This window comes from Maniola jurtina, chromosome 22, assembly GCF_905333055.1.
Source record: "Maniola jurtina chromosome 22, ilManJurt1.1, whole genome shotgun sequence".
NCBI classification, from domain to species: domain Eukaryota; kingdom Metazoa; phylum Arthropoda; class Insecta; order Lepidoptera; family Nymphalidae; genus Maniola; species Maniola jurtina.
The window spans coordinates 7,930,884-7,949,676 of record NC_060050.1 but is presented as its reverse complement, the minus strand read 5'-3'; the positions used below and the strand labels follow the sequence as shown (position 1 = coordinate 7,949,676).

General features: G+C 35.8%; 1 protein-coding gene and 1 long non-coding RNA gene across 4 annotated transcripts; one reads left to right on the top strand and one right to left on the bottom strand.

The window, feature by feature from the left end:
- Window positions 1-785: 785 nt before the first annotated feature.
- LOC123876697 (extensin-like) lies at window positions 786-16,081 on the top strand. 3 transcript variants are annotated; one of them, XR_006798400.1, is made up of 6 exons: window positions 786-959; window positions 8,177-8,233; window positions 10,914-10,977; window positions 11,426-13,539; window positions 13,941-14,026; window positions 14,669-16,081. XR_006798400.1 is itself a non-coding variant. In XM_045923006.1 (6 exons), exons 2-5 carry the CDS (start codon window positions 8,220-8,222, stop codon window positions 13,957-13,959), a joined length of 2,211 nt encoding a protein of 736 aa, XP_045778962.1. In that variant the 5' UTR covers window positions 786-959; window positions 8,177-8,219; the 3' UTR covers window positions 13,960-13,982; window positions 14,669-16,081. The 3 variants fall into 3 exon arrangements, 2 of the variants coding, with proteins under 2 accessions (XP_045778962.1, XP_045778961.1); XM_045923006.1 differs by having other exon boundaries at window positions 13,941-13,982; XM_045923005.1 differs by lacking the exon at window positions 13,941-14,026.
- On the bottom strand, window positions 10,349-17,609 carry LOC123876715. Its single transcript, XR_006798406.1, has 3 exons — window positions 17,489-17,609; window positions 16,484-16,487; window positions 10,349-10,358 (listed from the first exon to the last, which is right to left on the bottom strand). It is a non-coding gene; the product is annotated as an uncharacterized LOC123876715 (long non-coding RNA).
- Window positions 17,610-18,793: the final 1,184 nt, after the last annotated feature.

Here is an 18,793-nt window from a genome sequence, read left to right as displayed (position 1 = left end):
TAGGTAATCGCGGTTAATAATAATCTTCTACTGGTGCGAGGTTATTTGGCGTTTTTTTCGGCCAATTGAAGGTTGTGAATTAAAAGACCTGGTTTCTAATGAGTGGTGAGACAGACGATCCGTGAGTTCTCGTCCAAAATAAAACTATTTGCGAATCTAGTGATGTGATTGTCATACCAAGTATCGACTTTTAGCACTGGCTAAAATGGCTCAATTCATGACAATAAATAAAAACATTCTTTTTTTTCGAGTGATTCCCTCTTTTCGTTTCCCATTGTACCTAAATTCGTTAAGGTACCTACTACTTGGGAGCATTATAATATAGCAACTCTAAAATAAAATTTAAATACGTAATCCATGCGCAGTAAATGTAGAGCAAAAAATATAATTTTATAAGATGTTAAAAGTTCTAAAGCCCTTTGCAACTGAGAATGATAATATTAGGGGTGTATGATCTACAATATGCTACCTAGTTACAAAATCTTTAAGTTAATCATCTCAGTGTACAGTAACTTTGTAATGGTTTGGTGGGAGGCTTCGGCCGTGGCTAGTTACCTACCAACAAAGCTGTGTCGCCAAGCGATTTAGCGTTTCGGTACGATGCCGCGTAGAAACCAAAGATATATGGGTTTGGTATACACTGCCATACACCCCTTCCAAGGTAGCCCGCTTCCATCTTAGACTGCATCATCACTTACCAGTGAGATTGCAGTCAAGGGCTAACTGATAATTAAATAAAATAATAATAATCGATAGTCGATAAGCAATCATCACATCTCTACCACTCCCGCGGCTCCCGTTCAATCGCTGACTGCCCGGGCGCCCGGCAGCGCATCCGAACGAACGACACCTCACCGCGATCGTGTTTACGAACGTTACCCACCAAATTCAAACTTACCTACAAAACACAACGTGCAGTGCTTTGGATTTGGATTCACCCACCTACCCGTTTTCCTTAGGTGAGTCATAGTAACCCTTAACAATTTAAGTATATGAATAAAGTCTACGATACAAACCTTAAATGTGCAAATTACATATAAATTTTACCGTTGAAGATTTTTACGGGAAACTCGGGGTTCTATGTGAGAAGATCGTATGATGATAGATATTTATAGGGAAAATCTAACTGCTTGATATATCAACAGTTTAAACCGGTCTGAAGACTTGAGATTTTGCAGTACCTAAGTAGGTTTTTTTCTGTATTTAATAAAGGAGATCCATGGACTTGGTAGATCGTAATTAACAAAGAATTTTAAAAAGACCGGAGCAAAGCGTAGATGGGTCAGCTAGTTATTTCAGTACAAAACCTAAGCATAAAGTTACAATTCGATGAATTTTCTCTGCTTACTGAAAACCCTGCTTTCTATTGCGAGAAGTTAATGCATGGATCCCTAAATACTGCTAGTATATCCAATCCATACTTCCATTAATCTTTGTCTTCCATACTTTAATATTATAAATGTGAAAGTGTGTATATCTGTCTGTCCACTAGCTTTTCCGGGCACATCCGTTTAACCGATTTTGACGAAAGGTACAGAAATAGGTTACATCTCGAAGACGGACTCAGGAAAATCAAAGAGTTTCCACGGGAATCTAAAAAAAACTTAAATCCACGCGGAAGATGTCGTGGCCATCATCTAGGTTTTCATAAAAAGAAAAATATACACACAATCCACAAATCTTTCGTTTGATTTCACTAAGTATATGAAGATAGTTAAGTAGGTACGTATTACCTAGGTCCAAATAAAACCTACCGGGACAAAGTTCCAAGAATAAAGCTTTTCATGTATCTACAGTTATTTAGATATTCGCGGAATGTTTATCTGTGATGTGTTTCTTTAGTGGGCTTTGTACAAAATTAATTTCAGATTGCTAGAAATCATATGTTAACACCCGTTTCTCAATTTATATTTTCTTAGAAAGGCGTTATCGGAGTTGGTGTAGTCTAGAGATGTTAGATACATTGTACTTCAGGAAAATTCTCGGAAAGCTGAGTTTTCACATGAATCTTGTTTATAAAAGTCACCACGGACTGCCACTTACAATTACTACCTAAGGTTAATAGGTCACCAAAAGCGGTTTTCATGAATCCCTATCTGAATTCATGAATGTCCGTATCTGATAATAGGGCTATATTTTTACCTTTTTGGATACGGAACCCTAATAACAATTTTTGCGTTTAGCCGTAGCAACGCCGTGTTTGATGGGATTGAGGCATGCATATTATCATTTTACGCCAAATCTACTGTTGCATCCAAGAACAGGATTCTTGGATGCAGTAACATTGCATCGCGTATTATATACTGACTTACAAGCACTCGCGACTCCACACGTAAGCCGTGAGTAATGGCGCGCAGTATGACTCAAAGCTCGGATTTAACACCGAGGCTACAACTAAACACTTATGAATGTGCAACTTTTCAGCGCTATTCATGTCTGCTATCATAACATACTCTGATAATAAAAAAATTATCCATACTAATATTAAAAATCCGAAAGTGTGTCTGTCTATCTGCTACCTTTTCACGGTCCAATAGTTTAACCGATTCTGACGAAAGGTTAAGAGTTAGCTTATATCCCGGGGACGGACACAGGCTACTTTTTATCCCGGAAAATCAAAGAGTTCCCACGGGATTCCTAAAGACCCATCCGCTCAACCGATTTGTATGAAATTTGGTCACAACTAAACACTTTTGAATGTGCAACTTTTCAGCGCTTTATTCATGTCTGCTATTATAAAATACTCTGATAATAATAAAAAAATCATACTAACATTCTAATTAATGCAAAAGTGTTCTTCTGCTAGCTTATGAAGGTCCATCTGTTTAACTGATTATGATCCGATACAGAATCCGACAGAGATAGCTTGCATTGGCGAGATAGATATAAGCTACTTTTATCCCGGAAAATAAATGAGTTTCCACGGGAATTTTTTAAAAACCTAAATCCACAGCAGCAGGCCATTATCCATCTACTTGCTAAAGAAATAGCTTGCATCCCGAAGACGAATATAGGCTACTTTTTATCCCGGAAAATCAAAGAATTCACACTATTTAGGTACTTAAATAGTATCTAGTCCTGTGCGTACTTACTTACTCTACAAGACAGTTTTACATACTCTCTAAAAACATGCACACTAAAACCAGTTCTACACACTAAAGCCAGTCCTACACACCCACTATGAAAACAGACACATGTAGCCCTAGCCTTAACAATAAAAAATAGACCCAATATTCCAGAATCAGTTCTCAAAAGCTAGACTGAACAGATGTAAGCGTGACTAATACCAGCTCTCGGTTACCTGAGCCAAGATTTCGACCTTTGCGTGAAAACAAAATGATACTCATTGCACAAATATGTTAAAGGTAAACAACATGTAGAGCATGTCTGTGTTTAGGTGTTATAGATATTTGCTGGACTTGCATACTTTTTAGCTCTAACTGAAACATTTCTATACAATATAAATAATCACACTAATATTATAAAGGTGAAAGTTTGTATGTGTGTGTGTGTGTGTGTGTGTATGTTTGTTACTCCTTCACGCAAAAACTACTGGACGGATTTGGCTGAAATTTAGGATGGAGATAGATTATACCCTGGATTAGCACATAGGCTACTTTTTATCCCGGAAAATCAAAGAGTTCCCAGGAGATTTTTAAAAAACCTTCATCCACGCGAACGAAGTCGCGGGCATCAGCTAATATAATATATATTAGATAATTTGTTATAATATATATTTGAGTTCATAATATTACACTGCGTTCTCTTGGGTATTTAGGTCATGCATCGTTGCCACATAAATTGTTGCTTGTTGCCTAACCAATGCATTCCCACTGCTGAACATAAACGTCTCAGTACTTTTGATAGGATTGGATTGGATTTTCATACTTCATGCCGTAAAAAAACGGCGATAGACGTCGGCCTTTTATTTTGAGGTCTGAGGTTCGATCCCAGGCATGCATAGCGTAACTTTTCAGAGTTCTAAAAGCGTTTTGTGCCTGCGAAGTTTAGTGGGTGTAGGCTGTTTCAGCTATATCTTTATTTTAATCTTTCTGTCGATTAGGCTCGAAATGTGATATCATAACAGGTATCGCCGTGATGGGTCGTCGGTTTATCGATGTTTTATATGATATACTAGCTGATGCCCGCGACTTTGTTCGCGTGGATGTAGTTTTTTTAAAATCCCGTGAGAACTCTTTGATTTTCCGGGATAAAAGTAGCCTATGTGTTAATCCATAATCTATCTCTATTCTAAATTTCAGCCCAATCCGTCCAGTAGTTTTAGCGTGAAGGAGTAACAAACATACACACACACACACATAGTGTGATTTCGGAGAGTGTGCTCAGAAACTTTTCGATCTTTTCCGTCCTGCAACATTTTACCACCGAACCGCAAGACGTCGGGCGAGTTTCCATCCTTATGTCTTCGACATTCCATCTTCTTCAAACTGTTTCCTACCAAATACAATCCAGCTATCTTTAAGACAAGAGTGAATAGGCATCTTCTAGGTAAACGCTCCCTTCTTAGGTCACAATATAACTTTCCATCACGTGTGATTTTAGCCAAGCGGTTCCCTGTAATATGCCTGGAATTTCCGTTATCTATGGGCTCTGTTGATATACTTGTGATAACGGAAATTCCCTAATCAGTGGTAGAGTCAATCTAAGTTAGGCTTGGGGCGTTTCTATCTTCGAGTATTTTTATTAAGTAAGTACCTATTCTATGGCTGAGCAAAGCGCTTAGAAATTCCTCTTATAAAATCCTTACAAGTAGCGTAACGAATTAATCAGTATCACTAATCCAATTAAATGAAGGATTACTACATTACCGAAATATTAACGAGACCTCTCTACTAGGACAGTGGCGAGCGGTGTAGTCTTATAAATGGAGGCCCTGAGTCAAAATTCTGGCATGGTAATTTGTTTTTTTTTTTTTTTCATAAATTGTCTCTGATTCGGTCTGGTAGTAGGCTTCGGCCGTGGCTTCTTAGCACCTGAGACTAACAAACTGCCAAGATCGCAGTCAAGTCAAGGAATAATTTGTATTGGAATAAAAAATACCTTACTTAATATTTATGATATTATGTTATAGACCAATTTATTTTAAAAATTGGGCCATGTTTTAATAAAATCGAATTTCATTGAATCGATGTATCTACCTACTCACTTATTCGAATTACAAAAATTATAAGAGGTAGATAATTATGTACCCTTAACTTATTTATAAAAATAAGTTAATTTATATCAGCATTCCGGTAAATTGGTATAAATCAGTATCATAATAAATAAAAACCTCATCAATTCTGACCTTAAAGTTGAAGTGACGTTACTCTAAAGGAATTTTAGACGGAAAGGAAGTTACATTGCGAATATCGTTCTTTTTGTTTTGTCCAATAATAATATCGTAATAAATTCGTAGGTATTAACTATAACTGGCTATTGCCATGTATAATTGTATATGCTTGTTATTTTGTAAACAATATGTCATGTAAAATATTCATTTTTCCCTCCAAGTGAACAATAAAAAGCTATAAAGTTTGTGCTCTAGGACTGGATACGATATTAGGTAATGCAACGTGGACCTCTCAGGGTTTTTGGGGTTTTAACCATCGACTTTTTGGATACAGTACGCTCGCTTGCCTTTGAGCTATTGAGGGTCTAATGATGAAGACTAAGGGTCGATTCACATGGACAGAAAATTATTCATACAAAAATGTTGACCTCTAACACCACAACATACGAAGAGCGCAATGCGCGACTTTAATGCGTTACTTTGTAGAGAATGAATGAGAATTCGCTTCAATTCGCTGTCAATGTGAATCTGCCCTGAAGCCGGAAATATATCAATGGTCAGAAGCACATCGGTTTCTGAACACATTTATTTGATGGTTAGAGACACATTAGAGTGGATGTGGCATGTCGTGACGTCTTGTGTCGTGTCTTTCTCTAACCGTACTAAATGTATGAAACCTATAATATGTTTCTGACGCGTCACGACACAACACGAGTCTCGACACGCTAGTACTCTGTGACGCTACCGTATTCCCGACATCAGTCGCATCACATTTGCCTATTCCTAGAAGAATGCACTTCTAGTTTCTACTGAGTCTGTTCTTTTTATCCGTAATAAATCAATCGTCAAATCTAAATACGCGCACTTGCTCCCACAATACATTACTAAGGTCACGTTGCGATTCAAGAATTCTTCACTGATTGATATGAGTTGCAATGGAAAGGGTTCTTCCTTGTTTGGTGACGTTTGAAGGGCACGCAAAACCAGGAGACCTTCAACTTTAAGGTGGATAAGGTGACTCTCACAGAAATTTTAAATCTGTGGTGACCCTAGTATCAACTAATTTGAGAATTAATCGATATTTGAGCTAATTACTATCGTCAAATCAGAAAGGTCATCAGCCTCACCAGCAAAACAGAGCAAAAAAATTGTTGAAAATACCCAAAAACAGAAATGAAAAACTATTTATTTTGTTTTATTTTATTTATATTCATTAACTTAAAAAATATACGGAAAGTTTTTGTTACATTTAGTGCCACAAAAATCACAGTTGGTTTAACCGGGCACTGAGTTAACTTATAGCTATACAATAAAAATTAAACTGTAAAAATAAAAATTAAACCTTAAAACTGGAGATACTCCTTGACCCTAAGACGAAACTGGCGCAAGTGAAACCAGTATCAAAAGATAGGTAGATGCAATAATTGAAGCTGCGGCGGGTGTAATAGCTATTTTTAACCCCCGACTCAAAAAGAGGGGTGTTATAAGTTTGACGTGTATCTGTGAATCTGTCTGTGGCATCCAGCTCTTAAACTAATGAACCTATGTTAATTTAGTTTTTTTTTTGTTTGAAAGGTGGCTTGATCGAGAGTGTTCTTAGCTATATAATCCAAGAAAATCGGTTTAGCCGTTTGAAAGTTCTTTTCTAGTTACTGTAACCTTCCCTTGTTGGGGGTGCTATAAATTTTTAATTTACACTTGTTTATTTATCACATTTGTAGCTGTAAATAATATTTACCCATCAATTAAGCTTTTCCGCAAATGAATTAGTGAACGCAAATGTTAGGAAAAAAGGAAATTTATAGATCCCGCTGTGGAATGGTAAGGCGTAGTAGAGCTAAAATTATGTTGGCTTCTCGCCATCGCCTATAATTATCGTAAGAGTGCCAAATTCTGCCTTCGCATTCCATCTGTGGCATCAATAGAAAAACTAGTATTTTGCTATGACCAGCTGACCCGTCCCGGGCTTTCTCTTGTGGAATTTCTTTCCTGAAATTCTTTTTTAACGGGAGTAGAAGGAAACCTACATGCAAAATCTCAGGTTTCTGGACCCAGAGGCTGTCAGTCAGTCAGTTTCTTCTTTTACATGTAAGAGTAAGCACTAAGTATAGGTAAATCCATATTTATTAATATTATAAATGCGAAAGTGTGTCTGTCTGTCTGTCTGTATGTCTCTCTGTCAGTCTGTCTGTCTGCTACCTTTTCACGGCCCAACAGCTTAACCGATTCTGACGAAATTTGGTACAGGGTTAGCTTATATCCCAAGGACGGACTTAGGCTACTTTTTATCCCGGGAAATCAAAGAGTTTCCACGGGATTCCTAAAAACCCATCCGCTTAACCGATTTGTATGAAATTCGGTACTGAGGTAGCTTGCGTCCCTGTAATTGACATAGGCATTTTATCCCGCAAAATCAATTCCCACGGGATCATTAAAACCTAAATCCACGCGGACGAAGTCGCGGGTATCCTCTAGTAAATTATAAAATAATATATGGGTGCGTAAAACCAGAATCCTTACTAGATCTATTGCATTCTAGGACTCGTGTATTTAAGATGTTTAGGGTTCAATCCCAGGTACACAACTCTAACTTTTGGAGATATTATGTGTGTTTTAAACAATTGAATATCCTTTAACACCTTTCATTCTGGGAGGAGACCCGTGCTTAACAATTGGGTTGATAACAATGATGATGATTATGACTATTTATACGTTATGACTATTTACAACGGTGCGAAACAACCATCCACACTTTTGTTTCGCGCCGCGATTCGCATGCGAGTGAAAAGCGGGCATTAGTTTGAGAAATTGCATCCCGAGCAGGTGATGAAGTGAAGAGCGTTTACCGAATCACAGCTAATACAGGCTATGATCTCATTCCAGTTGGAGTCACTGAGGCTGCATACAATACGATCATCATACAGACATGGCCGCGAACGGGTGAGTACCTATTAGTACATTTTTAATTTTAATAGTGTGCCGCCAAACCAAAGTAATTTCAGCGTCTCGGAACTGTGCTCCGTAAAAACTGGTTAGGCGTACCTACGGGTTTAATTAAAACTGACAAACCCCTTTACACCTTAGACTGCATCATCCCTTAACACCAGATTGATCGCAGTTTTTAACCCAAGAAACTAATTTTCATCGAAACATCGAATTAAAACACTAGTAGATAGATGATACTGGCTGTATATCACAAAATACCATGGATGTGGAAATTCCTGATATGCAAAATACTAACTATTACTACGTATTCATACTAAAAACCTGTTGCATGACAGGTGGTTAAAATTACGTTACGGTTAGCTTTAAACTTTGACTTGCAATAAAAAAAAGTGAGTAGCACAATACATACTTATATGATTTAGGTTAAAGTTTTAAAATTGCTGATTTAAACCATTTTGCTCTCATTCATTTATTGACGATCTTTAACCGTAACCTAACTTTAACCGGCTGTCATGTAACTGTAACGTTAACTTGAAAGTTTCCTCCACGCTCTGTTTCACCCATGTTTCACCTGTGTCTTCGTTAACTTACACTGAATCTCAAACTTAGAATGAGTTTACGTGACTCGATATAAGTAGATTCGAGCGCCTACGTTGTTGTGTAAATCAGTTTTAAAATAGAAATAATAATATATTTACACGTGTGACTAATACATGTTTGGCTAACATTTATAATATTAAAATATCTAGACTTTAATGTGTCTTTCGCATGGGGTCTCGTGCCAAGAAATGTCACACTTTGTTATAAGTTTGAAATAATGAAATGAATATCGGTGTACATAATACGAGAGAGGTGGTTCAAGAATATGAGGATGGATTTATTTTCATTGTAATGTAACGAAAAACAGATGACACTCTCTGTCATCGCTACTGGATCTAAAAACCAAATTACTAATTTCATAGTAAGTTTTTGACTTTTAAAAATAAATTACTATAGCAAAAAACAATTAGGTATTTTAAGATTAAAAATTCAAAAAACACATACTGAAACATTTTAAAGTTATTGTGTTTGTGGCTTTCACATAAAAAGCTTCTAAAAGTTGCCAAATTTTGCTCTTATTATGAACTGTTAAGATATTTGTACTCTATCAATAACTCTACTTTATTTCTAGAACTGAAAACTGTATACTTTCCAATAATAATATGTGTTTTCAATTTACTCATGGAAAACATCCTGAAAAACTCATTCGAATAAATTATATTCGTATGTTTACTACTTACTAACCTTGGTTTTAGGTTTTTAAAAAGAACCGATAGATTAATTTGTTTTCTCAAATTAACGTATTTTGGTTGATTAAGTAGTTGATTAACAACATGATTTATAATATTGGCAGTATATTAATAATATAATTATTCTGTGTGGACTACAATATTTCAAATCCTTATACGGGTTGAATTTTCAAAAAAAATTTTTTTTTTTTTCTTTCTTAATGGTTGCTTACATCACAATAGATATATATGCATGCCAAATTTGAGCCCGATCCCTCCAGTAGTTTGAGCTGTGTGTCAGTCTCAGTCAGTCAGTCAGTCAGCTTTTCCTTTCATACTTATACGTAAAAGTATGTTGTGTAGGATACATACAGGAAGTAATAATTACATTGTACCAGACGTGTGCAATATCGTAACATTACAAGCAAAGCAGAAGCTTTGTAAATAATATTTTTTTTAGTTCGGCGACCACAAAAAGTGACAACTTAAATATTGAAAAAAGCCACATTTCATTTTCTATCTGTCCAATATTTTACAAAAAATAACGTATAATATTTGATGAAAATATATGCCTTGTAAAGTTCGGGAATTAAAAATACCTATTTGTCTAACATGAAATATTTATCATCCAAAGTTTTGCTGACAATAAAGTTAAAACGGTGGAATTTTTGGTGGACAGAATTTTCGAGGATCAGCTGAAGCTTGTTATTGTATTAAACACTTATTTTTAACGACTGTCTTTTCCTTGGCTGCAATCTCACCTAGTGTTCAGTGACGATGTCTTAGATAGAAGCGGGTTATTCTGGGTATATGGATGTAATAAAACTCCTATCTACTCTTATTATGGCTTTCTATGCAGTTTACGATAAATCGTTGCTAAAGAAGGGAGCTATCTCTTCTACCTTTTTACTCCCTAGGTAATTAATATCTCTACCTCCTTATGTTATCGCTAAGGGTCGTGATCCCTTTCCCATTAATCATAAAATGGTTGGGGGTTTCTCTAACGCTGTATGCTCTCAGCAGTGTCGTGTACATAGGGTATACAGGGTTTGAAGCCAGTGTAGGCAATGGTTAGGTAGGTGACGTAATATTTACTGGCAGATCATAAATTCATACCTAATGTAAAATGAATAATAAAGCTGTTTAAAATAGGGTAAGCAGTGTATTTATGCCTCTATGACCTGCATGTCACTGGTATCCATGGGTGTCTAGAATAGAACATCGTGTATGTACCTATCCAAAGTTTTGTTGACAGTAAAATCAAAACTGACTGGAATTTTTGGTGGACGGACATTTTTCCGTGGCCCGGCTAAAGCGGAATGGGTCAACAATGGCCGCTGTGTTGTTTGTCTCCGCATCGATGTTGTCATAGTGTAAAAATAACGTGATATTTGGACCGTTTCCAGATACGGACCCGCGCCGCCTGGACACATCGGCCGGATCCCGAACTACGGGAAAACACAAGTTAATGTGAGTGTTCACTGCTTAAACAAACCTTGTTTTTTTTTGTTTTACTGATAAATAACCGATCTATGGCTGTGCACAGGTTATTTGGTAGATAATTTCTTTAATCTTTTTCGTGGGCATCACCACGAATTCGTCCGCATGGAATTAAGTTTTTAAAACCCCTCGGGAGCCAAATTTCGTCAAAATCGGTTTACCTAATGGAAGGCGCGTGAAAACGTAACAGACACTTTCGCATTTTATAATATTACTTAGTATAGTAATGGATGGCAGAACTTTATATCAGTAGCTGCGAAATGCATTAAAAAAAAATTCAGCTGTTCTGTGATTCTTTTTCGAAGACGAAATAGTGATTTTTTTCCTACCTATTGAAAGTACATATTACCAATATTACTGAAAAGTTACAGTTTTTGCTTCGGCAATGGATTAATTTTCTTAATTTCTTAAATTACAGCCGATGGGAGGAGTTGAGCCACCAGCATGTATACAGAACGCTATGATGACAAAGGATAAGAAACCATTCACATATACCCCAGGTGGTCTGGATCTATCCCAAATTAAAACACCGAGTATGGCAAGAAGGATGGCACGACAACGCTCTCAGGAAGAACACGAACAGGCATATAGCCAGCAACAACCCAATAATAACTATCAATCATATGGACCAGGCGGTCCAGCCCCACCACCTCCACCACCAATGAAAATACCGGCGCCACCTCCTCCCCCACCTCTTGTGATACAGGCACCTGATAACAAATCCCCAAAAACTGTCCCATTAGGGGAGAGACCAGAAATCGTAATCCCTGAAAATCCAATTGGTATGCTTAGGAAAACAAACAGCCCATACCATTGGGAAACTGAACAGGCACAAATGCAGCGTATGGGCCCTGTTCCCAAATTCACCGAAAGAGCACCAGTACCATTAACCGTCAAAATGCCAGCACAAAATGCTCCCCAGAACTATTCTCCACAAAACAATGTTCAACGACAGAATTATCCTTATGGAAATCAGAATCAATCTCCCGACAGTCCAATCCACAGGCCTGAGGCACAATATGCTCATCAAAAAAATGCGTCACCAAACACAAATGGACCACCGCAAACTCGAGAATTGCTAGTAAGACAAGATTCACAATTTAATAAAAGTCCTCAACCTTTCGGTAACCAAACGCCTGTCAGCACTGGTTCACCTTATTCGCCTAGTCCTAATAACCATTGGAAGCAACCCGACAAAAGAGATTCTCCTGTGTATAGTAACAATAGTCCACAGACACCGCAAACAAATCGTGGACCATTTTCACCGGCTCTCAAACAAAATGTTCCAAGTTACAACCAACCAGCACCAGCAACACCTAACAATACAGGGTTCCATACCCTACCTAGAGCCGGTCAAAGAAGTCAAGAAAACTATCAAAATAGTGCCCAAAATAATTACAACAACAGTACACCTAACAATGTTAAAGAAACCCAGCACAGTCCAAACACTGAGGCACCTACAGCACCATGGCGAACTAGTACCCTAAACAGACATCCGCGCGAAAACCAACAGACGGCTTATAATAATACGAACGTGAATCAACAACAGCCGCAGAGACCTGCGTGGAAAGCACAAGATGCAAACAATAACCAGACTGAAAGCAACTATACTCCACCTTGGAAACAAGAGAGCAGAAATATGCCTAACCAAGCTAGCAACCAACAACAATACACTCCACCATGGGTTTCCCAGGAAACTAACAATAACAGGGTGGCAGAAACCACATCACTGCGGGGGCAAGAAAATACAGGAAGATCAGTGGCTCCTACAACGCCTCCAGAAACCAGATATCAGTCATCTATAACGATGCCAGTATCGCCAAAGAAACAAACAAGTCAACCCAACTATAGTAACGCCCAGCCACAGAAAGAAGCAGTCTACGTTAACCAAGAACCTGTGTATTATTGTCCTGATAGTCCGAAGTCGATACCACCGTGGGTCAAAACACAAAAGGAAAAGACAAAAACGCCGCCTCCAGTCTGGTGCCAGAGACCGTTGGAAGGTAAAGAAAGTGCACAAAGAGAGTTATACACTCCACCAAGAGAGACAAATCAAGAGCCAGAGTGGGTAAGGAAAAGTAATGAAATGCAACGAGGTGCACGTGAATTTGTAAGTCCGCCTAAACACCAGCAACAGGCGCAACCAAACTGGTCGACGCTTCCTTCAGAAAACAGAAAAAGTCTTCCGCGAGACGGTAATCAAGGAAGAATCATTCCAATTCAAATGGAAGTTTCAAGCACAGATACAAGAAATTCGGGTATGCAAGGAGGAAACCAACCACATTTGAGGATTGTCATTGATATGAAGCAAAATCCCGATTCACAGAATGGTACCCAGGCGCCTTATTCTCAACCAACTCAGCGCATAATGAGAGTTTTGTCTCCTCAACTTGTTAGAACGGACGACAACCAAAATCAGCCTGATTTGCCAACGTTGAACACCCGATACCAGAGTAGTCAGGACAGTCAACCAAAGACGCGAATAATTCCAATACAAATCGAAGGGACTGGCAGTGGTGGGGCAAACAAAAGGTTCGTATCTACTTTTTATCCTAGCTTTTAGGAAATAATATCTAAATATATATTTCAAATCACTAGTTAGATCTATGACATCTATGACGAATGATTTTTTGGTCAGATTTACAATGACTAAATCTAAACACATCAAAAATGTGTTTCGTTTATGAAAATAATTTGGGTACATGGTAAGTAGAGTCGACGATTCGATTCGTTAACTACAGCTGGTGAAAAGGAAGTATAATACTTATCACGATAACTAATGGATAAATTGCTGAAAGGTAGATGGAAAAACCTGATAGAGACGAAAATTTGAGTTAAGATTATTTAAGAAACCCCCTTTTTCATATCAATCAAGCTCGAAGTAAAATTCAGCGACGTTATCATAAGGAAAATCAAAATGTTATAATTTTCAGCTTCGGTGGGCGGTATTAAGGGAGCTGTTTGCACTGTTCAAAGTAAACATTTTTTATATTGCACCGCTTCTTCGTGATTCAGTCTGGTACTTGCTATAATTAGCATCATTACGCTTTGCGAACGCTCTAATTCTGTTTACTTCACTCATTTAACCAATTTACGCTCTTCTATGTGTAACTAGCTGCTAAATATCTATTTCATTATTAATTTTATCTTTAATTTGATTCAAATTTCAACATTGCGTTGACGCTTCAGAGTTGTTTTCTAGTTTTTAGCGTTCAAAATAATGGTTGGCTTTAAATATTGTGACGTTTTAACTAAGTATTTTAGATTGGCTTTTGAAATTGTAGTTTATTGATGTTATTTTTTTTAATACCATTTTTGAACCATACAATTTATATAATTCCTTTTATGTATATGTAAAAAATTGATGTTGTACCTATAGCGGTAATTTTATGGGGATAAAAAAATCCGTATAAAAATCCGATAAATACTTATCCGAATATATTATTTCCTACAAATTGACAAAATAAATATAAGTTTACCCTGAGGTATTCACATAAAATCTTGAAATACGCTAAAGGAAGCGCAATCTAAGATATCCCATTACTTCTTGAGTAAATTTTTAAGACCGGAAGTCACGAACTTTTTGATTTTATTAAGCCTTATGTATTAAATGTATTATCATTAATAACATCAAGAATTTATAATTTGTCGTCAATTTCAGAGTGATATATCACAAAATTACGCAGGAAGGTCCGCCACGGCAGTCAAAGGCTTTCAAAGTACTGCAGGTTATCACCGGGACCCAGGAGACGCAGTAATCTGAAATTAAGAAAACAATGATAATAAAAAATATTATTATTTATCATTTTTCTCGTATTCGCAAACACCACGAAGTGTTTGCTCGCAACATAAATTTTATCACAATTATGAAATATATCGTATAATATACGATATAATATCAAATTAAATATAATATTATTATGGTTTAATATTTGATATATTTGAAGTGTATAACTTATTAGAATAATTTTTGATTATAAAATAAGTATGTATTGTTAAAACCGGTTTACCTTTACCTAAATGAATCAACGTAACTAACTATATTATAATGATCAAATAACTATTCATTTCGTAAACACGAAAAGTGAAAATATTTTTAAAAATCTATGTTTTTATAATAATTATACTATAGATTTTTTCGCGGGAAATTAACGAGCTAAATGTATATTTACAAGGCATAAAATACTTTGTTTAACTTATTGTTATAAATAAAAATATTAATTAATTCTCTTATTTATTAGATAGTTAATTATTAAGATTATTTTAACGTGCTTAAATTGTGATCATACTAATAAAGCTCATTTAAAAAGGAATACGGCTAATCACCAAAGATTAATTAAGATTTATTTTTAATTAACTAAATTACCTATCGATTTATATTTAGATTAAGAAAATAGTTTATTTAGATAAATAAAATTACATGTAAAATTAAAAGTTACCATATGAATGTAAATTTATTCTTATTTGACAAAATAATAATAAAATTTAATTGCGTTATTAATTCCCTTTTATTATTATGTAAGTATAGCTTTTATAAATGAATTATCACTAACAAAATTAATCTTTTTTATATTTTGTATTATATTACAAGTATTCCTTATTTTTATCACATACCTATATTTATTAATATCTGCTATATAATATGTATTTGTTTCATATTACTGATCTGTATTTTTAAAATATAATATATCATAAATATATAAAATTATACCCATTATACTAACAAATACCTAACAGATTAACAAAATTCCGATCAACGGGTTCCTATAATATTTTAATAACTCAGTACCCGATAATAATTGTCCTGGTTTGTGTTTGTGATTAACCAAAACAATGGAAATCATTACTGACGATTTATAACATCACTGATTGTTATAATAATTATGTATATTCCCCTTGAGATCTTATAATAAAATTCTGGGGGAAGTTTTTTTTTTACGTTACTCCTCGCAAACTTTTCATTAACTTTTTTTAATAATTTCTATCGTCAACTTAGTGTTAGATATTATATACTGACATCATACTAATGGATATTATATTTTATAATTTATATTAAAAAAAATCTTATTTATTTACAAATTAATTATATAGCAATTACTATAGTAAAATATCATATTATTATTGTATTTTATCTAAAACCTAATTGTTTATAAATTAATAAATTAATAATAAATTAATTTATCATATTTAATATAGTTATATGTTTTAAAAACAATTAATTGATGTTATAATCGTCAGAAAATGTTCAAACAGACGAGGGGTGTGGCAATCTAGTCAGTGTGATCTTTATATAAGTATTTAAGTATTTTCAAATTTATTTTATATGAATTTACTTTTATATTGCAATTTATTATAAGGCATAGCTAATAATATTGTATTTATAATTTATGTGTACTATTTTAGTATGTAAGTATGAGATAGTTATCAATTAAAATGTATTTAATGGTTAATTTTTTTCTTTTATTTGGTACCATACTTTTCTGTTTTAGCCTTTGCTATTATCACTAAGGTAGGAAGGTAAGGGCCCACAATTGAGCACGGTTTTCCTTTCAGAATAAGAAAGATTTAGGACATAGTTCGCCACACTGCCCCAATGCGGATTGGCAGACCACATACTTTTGAAAACATTAGGGAGAATTCTCAGGCATGCAAGCTTCCTCAAAATGTTTTCCTTCATCGTTAAAGCAAGTGACATACTGATGGGTGCCCGGTATCGAATTCTTGACTTCCTGAATACGACGCTGACATTTTAACCTATCACTGTCCAAAAGAAAGTGAAATAACAAATGATAAATAAACAATTATCTACTTGAACTCTGTTCTGTGTTCTCATATAGAGGTTGAGCTAATTTTTAGGGTTGAGGGCTTATTGCCTGTGCCATATCATATCGTGGACACTCGTAGCACAAGCAGTAAGAGATATCTACTCGTGGTAAGAGTGTATCTACGTGGTCAGAGTTAGAGGCATGGTACGTGTAGTGGTACTTGTATTTTCATCTCTTGCCCGAGATCCAGTTATATTTATCGCCAGTAAGTACTTACAGATGTCAAAATAAAACGTTTAACCCGTCTACTGCTACTAATTGACAGCTTTACTAAAACCATACTTAATCGCTCATGTCACGTTAGTTTAACTTACGTTAAGTCACACTAGGGCCTCGGAGAGAATTAGTTAGGAATTAGGTAAATGTTAAAAAGTTAACATATCAGTTTAACCTACTTACTTAAGGTTAAATAAATAAAATTATTATGAAGGCATAAGGTAAGTAGGTATGTCGTTTCTTGCTAGGCGGTGTCGCCAGCAATTTGCAGCGGCTGCCAACGTGGATGTGACGCAAATCGCATTCTGTGCAGCTGTCCCGAGCGGCGGCCCTCCCGCCTCACCAACGATACGATTACAATAAACGAGAAAGAGACATTTATTTTCATTTTCCAACGATACCTACTTATATATTTTTTAATTTGATACATCTTAAAATACTTTACTAAGGCCCGATTTCAACAACGTAAAATAAATCTTATCAGAGAATAATTCTGATATTTTGGCAGATTTTCTATACAAAAACTGTCATTACGTCCAATTTATTCCTCGGTTAAACTTCACTCGACGTTGGTGAAATCTGCACTTAATAAATTGTAGATAGGGTGGAAATTTTAGCAAATCAATTTGTTATGAATATTAATTTATCACTTTATAGTGATTTGCTATTTATTTCCCACTAGAGGATGCCCGAGAATTCGTCCGCGAGGATTTAGGTTTCTAAAGATCCCGTGGGAACTGTTTGATTTTCCGGGATAAAATGCCTATGTCAATTACAGGGACGCAAGCTACCTCGGTACCAAATTTCATACAAATCGGTTAAGCGGATGGGTGTTTAGGAATCCCATGGGAACTCTTTGATTTTTCGGGATAAAAAGAAGCCTATGTCCGTCCCCGGGATATAAGATAGCCCTGTACCAAATTTCGTCAGCATCGGTTAAACTGTTGGGCCGTGGAAAGGTAGCAGACAGACAGACAGGCAGACAGACACACTTTTGCATTTATAATATTAGTATGGAAGTATGGAGATTCATCTATCATTTTATAGTGATTTGCTATTTTAACTTATTTCCCATACCTCAGAAAAGTTACGTGACCGATCCAATCATAGCATTGGTAAGAGTTACTTTACCAACATCTGTCGTAAATACTACTAGGCCACACGAATCTCGTCATCCTACTTATACTGTAACAATCAGACATAAGCTGGTATATTTATAGGTAGGCACCGTCCGTAAAATTGAGTAACATTTAATCCGTTTGGGTCTATATAATCACTGCCCTTAATCCGGCCAAGGGTTGGCGATCGATTACAGAGTTACGCCTCAGGTGGCAGAACGCCAGGTTTCCTGGTTGGGCGATCACAATGACGGTGATTTGGGAATTTTAATCCTATAGGCCGTCCTCGTTAGCACCGACTCCGAAAAATGTTAGTATAGAAGTAGGTACATTTACTCTTGTATACATACTATATTCAGTAATAATATAATAACTTTTTACTTTTTAAGGTTTGTGGTTATTGAAGTCGGTTTTTATTTAAATTTTACAATTTTTAGTAGCCGCACTGTATTAAAATGTTCTCTATCTGGTAAAAAACTTACTGTTTAATAAGCTTTTACACCGATCGCGAGCAATTTGCTCTTATCCATTGAAGAGTTCTGTTCTCTATCTACGAAGATATTCATCAGATCTTCACCAAACTAAAATGTAAAGGAAAAAAAGAATCGGAAGTAATAATGACCTACC

Excerpts from the sequence above, each read along its gene's own strand:
- LOC123876697 (XM_045923005.1), top strand. Across the intron at positions 10,978-11,425 it reads ACGGGAAAACACAAGTTAAT|CCGATGGGAGGAGTTGAGCC; the intron begins GTGAGTGTTCAC and ends CTTAAATTACAG. Across the intron at positions 13,540-14,668 it reads AGTGGTGGGGCAAACAAAAG|AGTGATATATCACAAAATTA; the intron begins GTTCGTATCTAC and ends CGTCAATTTCAG.